Below are 14262 nucleotides of genomic sequence, written 5' to 3'. Positions count from 1 at the left end.
GATTTGTGCGTTTTTCTCCTGAGCATTCTGTAGGGTGAGTCCTGATTTCACTGGCCCCTCTGGCAGGGGACACTCATGCTCCTGCCCTTGCACTGCAAGGCCAGATGATACAGGGGATAGAACCTTTCCCTTTTCTAAAGTTACCCCTCGATATACAAGGGCCAGAGGCCATTGTGCCAACCTAGGATTAGATACCTGCCCCTCCCGTGCCGTTCCTGATATTATGTTTTCAATGGGGAATGTTCTGTCTGTACTATGACTTTGGATCCTCCAGTTATATACTCCCAATGCTGCCAGGCTCACACTAAGGCCCAGCACTCTTTCTCTTTCTCACAGGGGTAACATTGTGCTCAGTGTAATTCAGGGGTTTGGACCCATAGGCCACGACTTGTAATTTCCCGGTGCTTTGCTGCTGTAACCGTGCTGCTCCCTGCACCACAGCAGTACTGGGCAGTTGCAGGGGGAATGGTTCTCCCACCTTTGGATATGTGGGGCCTGGCCTGGGCCAAATCCTGTTTCAGGGTCAGTGATGCCTTTGCCTGATCAGACCCCCACTCCCACTGCTGCCCTTTCTTTAGGAGAAAATCCAGTGGGCGACATTTCAGTAACATGTCTCGAGAGGTTCCGTTCCCGAAAGGGCTCTTAAGGATGCCATATCAGTGGGGGCAGGAAGTTTTCCAATCAGTTCCCCCCGTTGTGCATCTGGGGTTCGTCCTTCCTTTCCCAATATGACCCCTCCTAAGTGTTTTACCTCTTGCTGTAACAGCTGGGCCTCGGCTCTGCTAGCCTGGAATCCAGTATCTTGGATGATCTGTAACATCTGCTTAGTGATCCTACCAACCTCCTTCCTCCCTGTGGTCCCCATGCACCCAGATAGCATCAGCATAGGAAATTACCCCTTTTGGGCTTCAGCTGTCAATTTTTCCCACATCTTAACCACATGGGAGGGACAAATTGTGGCTGCTTTATGAAAGCCGCCTGGGACCCTTGTGTGACGGGTTGGATCACAGAAACCCCCTTGGGGTTGCCAACTGACGTGCCAAGACTATCTCTGCCCTGCTTTCCCTGCCAGCCTGGGACTCCAGCACCCTCTCTCGCTGAGCCAGACACACCCGTCTGCTCCAGCACAGACCCAGAGTCTGAACCACGGGCCCCAAAGCTGCAGACTCAACTGAAAGTGACTTAAGAAGCGTTCCTGTCTTTAACACTCAGATGCCCAACTCCCAATGGGGTCCAAACCCCAAATAAATCCATTTTACCCTGTATAAAGCTTATACAGGGTAAACTCATAGATTGTCCACCCTCTATAACACTGATAGAGAGATATGCACAGCTGTTCCCCCCTGCCCCCTCAGGTATTAATACATACTCTGGGTTAATTAATAAGTAAAAAGTGATTTTATTAAATACAGAAAGTAGGATTCAAGTGGTTCCAAGTAGTGACAGACAGAACAAAGTGAATTACCAAGCAAAATAAAATAGAACATGCAAGTCTATGTCTAAGAAAACTGAATACTGATAGAAGAAAAGGAGGACTTGTGGCACCTTAGGGACTAACCAATTTATTTGAGCATAAGCTTTCGTGAGCTACAGCTCACTTCATCGGATGCATACTGTGGAAAGTATACTGATAAAACCTCACCCTTAGAGGAATTCCAGTAAGCTTCCTTTTACAGACTAGTCTCCTTCTAGTCTGAGTCCAGCAAACACTCACACCCCCTGTGGTTACTGTCCTTTGTTCCAGTTTCTTTCAGGTATCCTTTTGGGTGGAGAGGTGATCTCTTAAGCCAGCTGAAGACAGAATTGAGGGGTCTCCCACGGACTTAAATAGACTCTTGTGGGTGGAGACCCCCTCCTCTCTCCTATGCAAAGTCCAGCTCCAAGATGGAGTTTTGGAGTCACTTGGGCAAGTCACATGTCCATGCATGACTCAGTTTTTACAGGCAGCAGCCATTGCCCACATGCTATCTTGAATGTCTCCAGGATGACTTCTTATGTGGATTGGGACCTTCCAACATCCATTGTTCATTAAATGCTTCTTGACTGGGCACTTAACTTGCACATTCCTTTCTCAAATGCTTTACAAAGGCTACTTAAAAATCAAGCAAGTACACAGCCAATATTCATAACTTTGAATACAAAAATGATACATGCATACAAATAGGATGAATAGAGTCAGTAGATCATAACCTCTACAGAGATATGTTACATGGCATATGTAGCATAAAACATATTCTAGTTATGTCATATATACATTCATAAGCATATTTCCATAAAGCCTTATGGAGGGCACCCCATAGGAAATTACCCCTTTTGGGCTTCAGCTGTCAATTTTCCCCACATCTTAACCACATGGGAGGGACAAATTGCAGGTGTGTTATGAAAACCCTGGGGGACCCTTGTGTTGTCCCCTGTAAGTGAACTCAAATTTGTACCGGGACTCAGGGCGTGAGGGAATGGCAGAGGAGGCGTTTGCTAAATCTGTTACTGAGAACCACTATCTCCCTGCTGCTGCTGCAGTGATTACCTCTTGGTACTTGGCCACGACCGGAGCAGTGGCAGGGTTACTGCGTTTAATGCTCTAAAACCCACTGACCTTCTCCAGGTCTCCCCTCCCCTTTCGGTACAGGCCAACTGGGCAGTGTTAGTACTCGCCATGTGCCCAAGAACACCCTGTTCTAACAAACTTTCAGTGGTAGATTTTATCCCGTCTGCTGCTTCCTGAGGATACTTGCTTTGACGCTGTGGAGGGGGGTTAGGCCCTTGGATTAAAACCTCAGCATCAATTTTCCCACATTTCAATTTATTTTTAGCCCATACCCCAGGAAATTTTTGTCCATTCATGGGTCCCCTTCTTCTGCTTTCCCTCCTTCCGGGACCTTTACAGCCACACAGCTATGTACAGCATTAATGGAGGGGTGGATGTTTCTGCTAGCCCTTCACTATTTGTCCATAGGAACCTGTAAACTAAATCCACGAGGAGTCTCCCCTCATTAAGATAAGGCATTCTCAATATTCCATCCTCCTTACCCCCATTCCCAGTTTGATTCTGCTTCTGAACACATATTGCCCTTAACTCCCAATTCCCTACGTGGGTCAGGATTGGTCTCGTGATAAATGCTTTCATTGTCTCCCCTGTGTATGATACTAGTTGTGTTGAATTTTCTGTTTCCACAGTGTCCCCAGGAAGCCACTGCTCTCCAAGCACACCTACTGATGCACCGGTGTCAGTTAACATAGTGGGGCATGTTTGTTCCCCTAATCTCCCCATTATTGCCCCTACAATGGGACACCCCCATTTGTCATACTCTAGCTGGGCCACTACCTCAGGGGGAGTCCAGGGAGGTGGGCACCCCTATTGGGGTGGTGCCGATGGTTCGGGGTCCGTTCTGGGAGTTACAGGAGCCCCGCCAGTCAATTCCTCTTGCCTCTGTAACTGGGCAGCCCTCTGCAGTAACTCACTTGTGGGCTTCCCATCCCATTTCTCTTTTGGTTCCCCGGCCATCATGAGCTTCCTCCATGCCTCCTCTCTCCGTGTATCTTTTCCACCTTCAGCCAGACATCCTCTAGTCTGCATCTGATACCCACATCCAGATCCATTTCTTCCTCTTGCTCCTCTGCTGTTCCTGGCACCTCCCCGTCCTCTTCCTCTAACATGCCATAGTGCATCTGGCCCATTTCCCCCAGCTCCCCTTGGAGATCTGGGGGCCTGTTGTTGTCACAAGTTATCACCTGTACAGGCTCCATTCTCCTGTCCTTATTTCCTTTTCCCGCTTGTCCCTGCGTGTCTCGAAAAACTATAGCTTCTTGAAAAATGTCCTGTTTTAACTTGAGGTACCTGTCCCCTAGCTGGATCTATGGGCCCTAAAGTCACCTTCATTTTTTAGTTCAAACGGTCTAACAATTCTGTCTTAAAAGCTAATACATTGAAATCGGGGGTGGGGGGGAGTTCCCAAATACCGTTGGCACAACCGGTAGCAAGAACACTGCTCGCACCTAACCACCCCTCAGCACTGCGAATTACTGCCCAGTCAGAAGCGTTAGTACAGGCCTGGGCTAGGACCTCTTAATCTGCCGGCCTCCACCCAGTTCGTGCCAACACCTTCACCGTCCAGTCCAGACACGCGTCCCTTTCTAGGGGTCCCAATAACTGAGCAGCAGGTCTGTGCCTGGTCTGGGGTAAAATCAGAAATCTCTGTAATATTTTGCCTTGTTTCCCTTTGTTGCTGTGGGTCATTTGGGACAGGTTTTGTTCTTGTTACTGCCCTCGTGGGAACTGGAGCCACAGGATTGAATTGCTGAGCCTTTAACTTCAAATCCTGCAATTCCCTTTGCACAGGGGCATAGGGCCCTTCAGGAAAGGCATCAGGGAGGGTCTGACTAGCGAGGATCTCTCTGTTCGGGATCCATCCAACTATCCCCACTCCAAGTGTCATTCCAGGTGCCTGTATCCCCGGTGCCCACACTCACACCTCCCTTTACTGCTGCTACTGTGAAAAGAAAAGGAGTACTTGTGGCACCTTAGAGACTAACCAATTTATTTGAGCATGAGCTTTCGTGAGCCACAGCTCACTTCATCAGATGTGTACCGTGGAAACTGCAGCAGACTTTATATACACACAGAGAATATGAAACAATACCTCCTCCCACCCCACTGTCCTGCTGGTAATAGCTTATCTAAAGTGATCAACAGGTGGGCCATTTCCAGCACAAATCCAGGGGTGGGAGGAGGTATTGTTTCATATTCTCTGTGTGTATATAAAGTCTGCTGCAGTTTCCACGGTACACATCTGATGAAGTGAGCTGTGGCTCACGAAAGCTCATGCTCAAATAAATTGGTTAGTCTCTAAGGTGCCACAAGTACTCCTTTTCTTTTTGCGAATACAGACTAACACGGCTGTTCCTCTGAAACCTGCTGCTACTGTGTTCCTCTGGGCTGCCACCACGGTTTCTGGTTTCTCTGGTCGCTGCCTGCAGACGGTGTGGTCACTGCCTGCCTGGGCCTGATCCTTATTTTCTCGTAACACCGTTCTGACAGCTGCCTGAGCACCCCCCAGCTTCATCTGCAATGTAGATCCCTCCCTGTTCAGGTTTTCTATGTCCAGTCTCAGCTGCTCACTCTCCTGTATTACAGTCTGCAATGCTGATGCTGCATCGGTGCCCTCGGATGCCTTCTACTGAGCCAGATTCGCCTTAACTGTGTCCAACCCCAATTCATAACCCTCCAGTTGTCTGTCCTGGAGTGCTCCCAGGCTGGAGAGATTAGTGACAGCTTTCCACAATGCCCATGCTGCTGCTGCTTTGCTAACCTTCTTCTTTAGCTTGTGTTTCATGCACTCACAGAATGCTTCAAACCCCTTACATGCGGACTCCAGGGCATCCCTCCTCTGGAAGGAATCTTCTCCCCCCGGGCATGGACTCTGCTGGCTACCCATTTAGCAAGGGGGGTGGGTTCCTTAATTAATCCCTAGCCCTCCTGGTCCCTTTGCTTTGTTCCCTCCTGATGCTTCAGAGGGGTCATTCTGTCAAGCAGGGAGCGACCCTTTGTGACAAAATGGCACAGGGATTCGGCTGCTATTATCAACTGTTATTCACTGTGTGAGGATGTGACGAAGTAGGACTGTTCTTAATGTTTCCTCTGAATAGTGTGGGGGTGCCTCAGTTTCCTCTATGCAGTTCTTAAGTATCTAGGTGGTGGGGTAAGGGTGTATGATCATTGCAGAGCCCTAGAGGGCAGGTGTGTGCAGGGGTCTGGACACAGTGAATGGCCGACACCCTGTTTCCTGGCCACTGATGGCCTGGGCCCTTCCCCCCTGCAAGGTGAGAGCTAAAGGGTTGGAGAACAAAGGGATCAGGTGACCTCCTGGCCCGGGGAAAGGGACAAAGCCCAGAGGAGGAGGGGCTGGAGAGAGTTTCAGTTTGGGGCTGGCTGGGGACATGGAGTGAAGGGCAGACGTGGTTGTCTGGCTCACTGCCCCCAAAATGGATCCAGCTGAGGGGTCCTGTTCTCTGCACCTACAAGCTCTGTTTTAGACCATGTTCCTGTCGTCTAATAAACCTTCTGTTTTCCTGGCTGGCTGAGAGTCATGTCTGACTGCAGAGTTGGGGGGCAGGACCCTCTGGCTTCCCCAGGAGCCCCGCCTGAGCAGACTCGCTGTGGGAAGTGCACAGAGCGGCAGAGGATGCTGAATGCTCCGAGGTCAGACCCAGGAAGGTGGAAGCTGTGTGAGCTGTGTGTCCTGAAGACAGGCTGCTCACAGAAAGGAGACTTCCCCAGAGTCCTGCCTGGCTTCGTAGGGAGCAGTTCCAGAGCATCGCCTGGGGACGCCGGGACAGAGGCCCTATCAGTTCAGTCCAAACAACCTTAGCCAGCTTGCATTCTCTCCACCAAATGTGTTACCCGCACACCTTGGGGCACCCACTTTTACCCAGTTCCTCAGGCTCTGGGTGAAAGGCACCAACCCGTACCCAGTTCTTAGGGCTCAGGGCGTACTCTTTTGTGGGTTTGCAGGATCTTTTTCCCAGTGAAAGAGCCTTACACAGTAATATCCTTGTCCTCTATTTATTAACACTCATCAAGCAAAATACACACGCTAAGTATACAATGCTCTGCTCACCAATCCTGATCTGGCAGGCGAGGCCTTTCCCTGTTGGCCAGGCAAGGTCGGTCTCGTCTGGGTTCTGGCTGCTGCACGTCATGGTCGTGAGTTCTTCTTTTCAGGTTTCGGTCCGATGAAGTGAGCTGTAGCTCACGAAAGCTTATGCTCAAATAAATTGGTTAGTCTCTAAGGTGCCACAAGTACTCCTTTTCTTCTTTTCAGGTCTTTCCTTCTTCTTTTCCTTTTTCCTTTCTCTTTCCTTCCCAGCTGGTCTCCTTCTTGGACCTCAGTTTATATAGAAACTTGAGTCCCGCTTAGCTGTGCCTTAACCAATGATTTTACTAAGATATTACAAACTAATTCTTTGACCAATCTTAATGCATTGTGAAATCATTTTTTACCCAGTCATACCCCACCACCTTCGTTGATTTAAATCTTGTAAAACTAATTATGCAACAGACAGAAACAATCAATGAACCAGACAGAAACCATGCAGATAAACAATAGGGAAGTGTTGGTTTCAGAGTAGCAGCCGTGTTAGTCTGTATTCGCAAAAAGAAAAGGAGTACTTGTGGTACCTTAGAGACTAACCAATTTATTAGAGCACAATCTTTCGTGAGCTACAGCTTCATAGAGAAGTGGGGACCATAAAGGCAAAACAATAAAGAAGTAGGGATTTCACACCCACATCCATTGATAAGTGATTTCTTGCCAGACAGAATGCCGTAAAACAAAGTTTTCTTTAACCATCTTTATGTGGTGGTGGGGGTGCTATTGGGACAGGAGCCTTCCGAGCCGGAGAGGACAGTGTTTTCATGTAACTTAGAAGGAATGTGGGGAGGTGACTTTCTGCGAAGGCCTCTGGCCTTGCGAGGGTGGAAGGGCTTTGTGGCCGGGTGGGGGAGGGCGTTCCATGGGGAGAGGCTCATGGACATTTGGGGTGGGGGCACACAAACAGGCGGTGGAGTGGGGCAGGGAAGGGAGGAGCCCAAACTGTCAATCTTCCTGCGGGCCTATTCAGCTTCACACAGCCTGCCAGCCCGGGCGGGGGGATGGACACAGGGGATGCGCCTGCCTCGGGATCCGTGGCACAGGCCGGAGGGGACACCGTGGAACAGCTTGCCTGGCAGTGGCTCAGCCACGTGGACACAGCAGCCCACGAGGTTTCATACAGGTCCCCTTGTTCAGTGTAACCTGCGTCTGCCCCACTGCATGGCGCTGGGTGCGCTGGCCTGGCCAGACCCTTCCCGGTGCTCTGAGGGCCTTATACCCCCCTCCCTGCCCCGGGCCAGGGCACCCCGTGGTGCGGTGCAGTCTGGGGTGCAGGGCCTGTGGGTCGGGGGTGAAAGGGCCTTCGTGCTTTCTGGCTGAGCGTGCTGCTGTTTGCATCAGGACACAAAGCGTGCCCGGGTGAGGCTCAGGCCGTCCGAGGCAGACCAGAGCCGCTGCAGCCGTGAGGCAAGTGGTGAGGGAGCTGCAGGGGGTCCACAGCCTCTGACCTCCCTGCTGCGGGGTGGATCCCAGCTGCATCCTGCACACTGTCCCTAAGGGCCCCCTAACGCCTGATAGCCATTCCTGAGCGGTTCCCGGTCACCATGGTTGTCACGGAGTCCCTGGGCGATGCTCTGGAACTGCTCCCCATGAAGCCAGTCAGGACTCTGGGGCAGTCGCCTTTCTGTGAGCAGCCTGTCTTCAGGACACGCAGCTCACACAGCTTCCACCTTCCTGGGTCTGACCTCGGAGCATTCAGCATCCTCTGCCCCTCCGTGCGCTTCCCACAGCGAGTCCGCTCAGGCGGGGCTCCTGGGGAAGCCAGAGGGTCCTGCGCCCCAACTTCGCAGTCAGACGTGACTCTCAGCCAGCCAGTAAAACAGAAGGTTTATTAGACGACAGGAACATGGTCTAAAACAGAGCTTGCAGGTGCAGAGAACGGGACCCCTCAGCTGGGTCCATTTGGGGGGCAGTGAGCCAGACAACCACGTCTGCACTTCACTCCATGTCCCAGCCAGCCCCAAACTGAAAACCCCTCCAGCCCCTCCTCCTCTGGGCTTTGTTCCTTTCCCGGGCCAGGTGGTCACCTGATTCCTTTGTTCTCCAACCCTTCAGCTCTCACCTTGCAGGGGGGGAAGGGCCCAGGCCATCAGTTGCCAGGAAACAGGGTGTCGGCCATTCTCTGTGTCCAGATCCCTGCACACACCTGCCCTCTAGGGCTCTGCAATGATCATACACCCTTACCCCACCACCTAGATACTTAAGAACTGCATAGGGGAAACTGAGGCACCCCCACACTATTCAGAGGAAACATTAAGAACAGGCCCACTTCGTCACATCTCTCCCCCCTTCGAGATCGAACTGAGCGGGGTCACTTTACCCGGTGACCTGGGGAAGTTTGAAGCCACCAATGTTCCCATGGATGCCCCAGCATCTCTCCCGTTCCTTGGTAGGAGTTACACCAGGCCCTTCCAGTTTCACGCCCTCCCTTAGGTCGGGTGTGGTCGATAGCACTAGCAGGCTGCATGTGGGAAGGTTTCTGCAGCCCATGCCCTTTGGCCACCCCAAAACCCCAGGGGGTCAAACTGGGATTGGGTTTTCTCCCAGAGCTCCAGTCTGGAGGGCTGCAATTCGGGCTCTCTTGGTTAAGGGCCCCCATCTTGACCTGGGCCACATACTGTTCACTTACAGAACTAGCATGGAGACATCCCTTTCCCAACAACCTTGTCTCCCCAACAAGCTGGCCAAACACAGCCACTTGGTCATAGGACGGTATACCTTTCTTAATAGCTTTCACTCCATCTGAGACCTTCTCAAAGCTCTCCACACTGGATCTTTCAACAGGAAAGTCAGTGGATCCATTCACAACAGAAAATTTCTGGCTGTTAGGAACTTAAACTTTCTTGATTAAATCACTTTCACACCCTTCAGTGGCAGTAAACTGCTTGCAAAGACTCCATGAGGATTCCTTTCCCGAGGGCTTTTCTATGCAACAATTCACCCCCTCCCAGAAATTCTGCTCTTACCCTCTTTACCTAGGGCTTGCTCTAGGGGAACACTTTCCTGAGCAACTACAGACTCTTTCTGGGTCTCCCTTACATCCAGAATCACCTCTGGCCCATCAGGCGGATTCCTACACAATCCCCTTTCATGCAAACTTACAGACTTCCTAGATAAAAGGTTAGAAGCATTCTCCTTCCCTTTGCCACACACAAGTTCAGGAATCTTTTCCTTCTTGCTACAGGTTTCCACACCCTCAGTAGGTTCCACAATCACATCACCTTCCTGCTCTCCTTGTGCCCTGGCTAGGATCTCACCCTGATTAGACAGAGTTGCTACACCCTTTCCAACAACACACTAGCAACAGGCAAAATACAAGCACCAGAATTGTCTGGTCTCGGGGATTTTACATAGACCCTAACTGGATGCGACCTAGTTACAGGGCCATTCTCCCGAGCAGACAGAAACTTAGGACCCTTCCCTTCCTGGGCTTTAGCTGAATCCAGAACCAGCTCTGAGACAACTGCATGACCCTCAACCATCACAGGCTGAAAGGCCCCTTCTGTCTGCTCCACAGACCAAGAAGAGCCGGACACACTTTCTCCTTTACCAGACACACAGGTTGGGATCTCATTCCCTTTGTCCCAGCACACAAGGCTGGTCACAGACAACTGCTTGGAGATCAGGGTAGCTCCCTCCATAGGCAAGTCAATACCCCTGACAGAGAGACCCATTTCCTTCACTGTCCCAATTCTCCACCCAGCTAACAGGTAAGGTCCAGGGACTCTCATCTTCCACTCTCCTCGCCTTCCCACCCTGCTGACTGGACACAGCCATCAGCTCACAAGGCTGCCTAGGCTCATCCACACTTCCCTTACCAAGCACCTTGCCACTCCCCACAGATCCCCTGCCCTGCCTGTGTCTCCCCCCACTCAGCTGGGGTCTCAGCTCCCACTGTGCTCAGCACTGCCCTTGCTGTCCCAGTGGGGGCAGGCCACTGCTTTCCTCACTGCATCAGAGCCAGCGAGAGTCCCCAGTCTGGTGTGCAAGGGGGCAGGGAGCATCTCTCTGTCCCACCGAGTCCCAGGGGTCTGGTTACAGGCAGGCAGGTAGCCTGAGCCTAGCGGCTCCTCCCTGCTGCCAGCCAGGTCATCTGCATTTTCACTGACCATTTCCCTCTCCACCGATTGGTTCCCTGGATTCAAATTCAAACCCTCGGCAGTTACAGGAGCAGGGCCTGGATCCTGTCCCAAAGAGACACAGTCACCCCACAACAGGGTCTCGCAGCTGGTGTCCTGGGGCACCCCAACGGCCAGCCAGCCCCACCCCTCCTGGGTCTGCACAGGGATCTGGGCCATAGGCAGGGCGAGGGGCTTCGTCCCTGGGACCCTCACCCAGCTCACACAGGCCCTCAGCCTCTGAGGCTGCACCACCCAGGGTCTGACACCAGTTCTCTCTGTCCCAGGATCTCGCCACCCCAGGAATGTCTCCCCATTGACCATCCCCTTCCGCTCCCACTGGGGGTCCGAGGGGCCTGACCCCAGGGAACTCCACACAGACATATAGGTTGGGGTCAGGAGTGGGAGCCTGTCCACCTCCCCACCCATCTGGCTGATGGAGTCTGTGGCCTTGGGACCCAGCAAGGGAGCTAGACACCGGGGCTTTTCTGCAGGGTCCCCTTGGTTCAGATCTCCAGCCTGCTCAAAGGCAGTGAGGTGGGCATCCACACCCCCCCCCTTAACTAGGGGCAGCAATTTAGTCTCGAGGTTCCCTGCGGAACTGGCCCCCCGGGATCTATCCCCACTCACCCCGGGGAGGTCCCCTCGGCCTCTCCGCCCCACCACCGCCAGTTCATCCTGCTGCTGCTTCTGCAGCTCTTTCTCGGGCTCTCGCTGTCTCCCACGGTCCTCTTGCTCTCTCAGACTCCGCTCCAATCCCGTCCGTCTCGATCCCCCGATGGGGAACCCGATCGTGAAGACCCTCGTCTGGTCGGGGACAGGAGTCTTGGTGATGCCTGGCTCCCGCTTCAGCTGCTCCCAGATCCTGCTATAGCCCCAGTTGGGGTCAGGAATCTGTTCCTTAGAGCGGTCATCCTCCTCCAGCTGCACGATTAACTCTTCTTTGGTGCACTTTCCAACGCTCAACCCTCTCTTTCTGCACAGGGTTACAATGTCCTTCTTAAGGAGACGGTGACAGGCCATCACTCCGCTCCTCCCAAGTTGTTGTGGACTCACAGGCCCGTGTGTTCTCAGCTCCCCACGGTTTCCAGGGAGAACCCCTAGTGTGCCAGCCCTTCTCGAGGTCACCACCTATTTGCCAGGGTCGAGCTGCAGACTCCTCCGCCCCTTGGACTGCTCGCTGCAGTCCCCAGGGGAACCCTGTTACTGCACAATCCTTCTCGCTGGTCACACACTCCCAGGGGTTAACCGCCCCCCGAAACCGCTCCTCTCTGAGCCTTCAGCAGGCCTGGTCCTCGGCAATCCCCCTTCGTGTTACTGCTCCCCAGTCACTTACTGCAGGAAGCACCATCCACGGGGTGCAGTACATCCCACCGCTGCCACCAGTTGTCACGGAGTCCCTGGGCGATGCTCTGGAACTGCTCCCCATGAAGCCAGTCAGGACTCTGGGGCAGTCGCCTTTCTGTGAGCAGCCTGTCTTCAGGACACGCAGCTCACACAGCTTCCACCTTCCTGGGTCTGACCTCGGAGCATTCAGCATCCTCTGCCCCTCCGTGCGCTTCCCACAGCGAGTCCGCTCAGGCGGGGCTCCTGGGGAAGCCAGAGGGTCCTGCGCCCCAACTTCGCAGTCAGACGTGACTCTCAGCCAGCCAGTAAAACAGAAGGTTTATTAGACGACAGGAACATGGTCTAAAACAGAGCTTGCAGGTGCAGAGAACGGGACCCCTCAGCTGGGTCCATTTGGGGGGCAGTGAGCCAGACAACCACGTCTGCACTTCACTCCATGTCCCAGCCAGCCCCAAACTGAAAACCCCTCCAGCCCCTCCTCCTCTGGGCTTTGTTCCTTTCCCGGGCCAGGTGGTCACCTGATTCCTTTGTTCTCCAACCCTTCAGCTCTCACCTTGCAGGGGGGGAAGGGCCCAGGCCATCAGTTGCCAGGAAACAGGGTGTCGGCCATTCTCTGTGTCCAGATCCCTGCACACACCTGCCCTCTAGGGCTCTGCAATGATCATACACCCTTACCCCACCACCTAGATACTTAAGAACTGCATAGGGGAAACTGAGGCACCCCCACACTATTCAGAGGAAACATTAAGAACAGGCCCACTTCGTCACAATGGTACAGAGGGAAACTGAGGCACAGAGTGAGGACGTGAGTTGCCCATGAGCATGCACGAGCAGGGCTGGAACTGGAAGTGGAACTGGGGCGGGGCTTGGCTCCAGGGCCCCTGCCGTGACTCGAGCTCCCCTGCTATAGGATGAAGGGACCAATCAGAGGAGCTTTCTGTCCCTTGCCTGCCCCAGCCCCCATGGGGCAGATGGGTAGGTGTTGGCCATTACTCACTGCCCCAGGCCTCAGTAGAACACGGAGCCTGGGGCACTTTATTTATGGAGCTGTTCATGTCTCCTTCCTTGAAGTCTCCTGCAGTATCGTGTGTCCTGGGGAACTTCCTGCCACTAGGTAGCAATGAGGCCAGGAGCAGGTTTTAGCAGAGGACCAGGTGCTTACCTGGAGAAAGAGCCCAATGGCTGTAACAGTGAGGGCTACAAACAGGGCGCTAGTCCTGCCTGCCCCCGGCAAGTGCCAGCCCCTTGCTGTCTGGCTAGGAGGGACCATCCCAATGGGGTCTCCTCTCTCAGAGCCTGGCCTGGCTAGCTGCTGGGCTGCTCTGCCAGGCACTTCCTGGGATCCTGTGTCCACCAAGTCAGGGCTGCCTGGGGGAGAGCTCTGAGCCGGGCTGGGCCCCCCACCTGCGGCTCCCAGTGTGGGTCAGCTCTGCTGCAGAGACATGCAGGGTGTCATGTCGCCCTCTGGGGCTGTACTGCCTGGGCCAGGGTATGTCTGGGAACCAGAGGAGCATCGCTCATGCCTCTCTATGGGGCAGGGGCACAGGCCCTGGGGAGCTTGGGGGGGTCAGGCAGCACAGGGCGGGAGGGGCGCAGCGTGGAAGGGACAGGTGGCCCCTGGAGGCTGGCAGAGGAAAGGGGGTAGGGGAAGCAGGGGGTGCTTGAGGAGAGGGGCAGAAGGGTCACTGGGAAATGTGGGAGAGGAGCCCATTGAGCAAAGCAAAGATGCTCTAACCTGGAGCCTCCTGGCACCAGGGGCTCCCCTGGGCGAAACACCAGTGGGGCAGTAGCTCTTTGGGCACCCTGGGGACCTTCAGCCCTTCCCCCATTGCTGGGGGACACATGGCGCTGCCCCCCGCCTGGCTCTCCCTAGCCTCCTTTCCCCACAGACACAGCTGCCTGGAGCGGATCCTGCCGGCTGCTCAGCGCTTCCAGGAGTCTGTGGATTCCTTCCAGGAGTGGCTGAGTGCGACGGAGAGGTGCCTGGCCCAGCTCTGGCACGCCAACGGCTGCGTGAGCCACCTGCAGGCTGCCCACCAGCAAAGCCAGGTGAGGGCAGGAGGGTGGGTGTACTGGGCTGGCCTGGCTGGGACCTGTAGCTGGCCCTGCAGCATGGCCGAGGGGAGGGAGAGGTACCAGGGCAGGGG

General features: G+C 53.9%; 1 protein-coding gene across 4 annotated transcripts in view; it reads left to right on the top strand.

Annotated features, from left to right (window-relative positions):
* LOC125630863 (microtubule-actin cross-linking factor 1, isoforms 6/7) overlaps nucleotides 1-14262 on the top strand; it is a 155642-nt gene that overhangs the window by 69991 nt on the left and 71389 nt on the right. For all 4 annotated transcript variants that reach the window (XM_048837003.2, XM_075124840.1, XM_048837002.2 and 1 more), the window contains one exon: nucleotides 14005-14164. In XM_048837003.2, coding sequence (XP_048692960.2) covers nucleotides 14005-14164 — 160 coding nt within the window. The remainder of the gene's footprint in view (nucleotides 1-14004; nucleotides 14165-14262) is intronic.

Source organism: Caretta caretta, chromosome 2 (genome assembly GCF_965140235.1).
Source record: "Caretta caretta isolate rCarCar2 chromosome 2, rCarCar1.hap1, whole genome shotgun sequence".
NCBI classification, from domain to species: Eukaryota; Metazoa; Chordata; order Testudines; family Cheloniidae; genus Caretta; species Caretta caretta.
The sequence above is the reverse complement of the archived record's forward strand: the minus strand, read 5'-3'. Positions and strand labels throughout refer to the sequence as shown.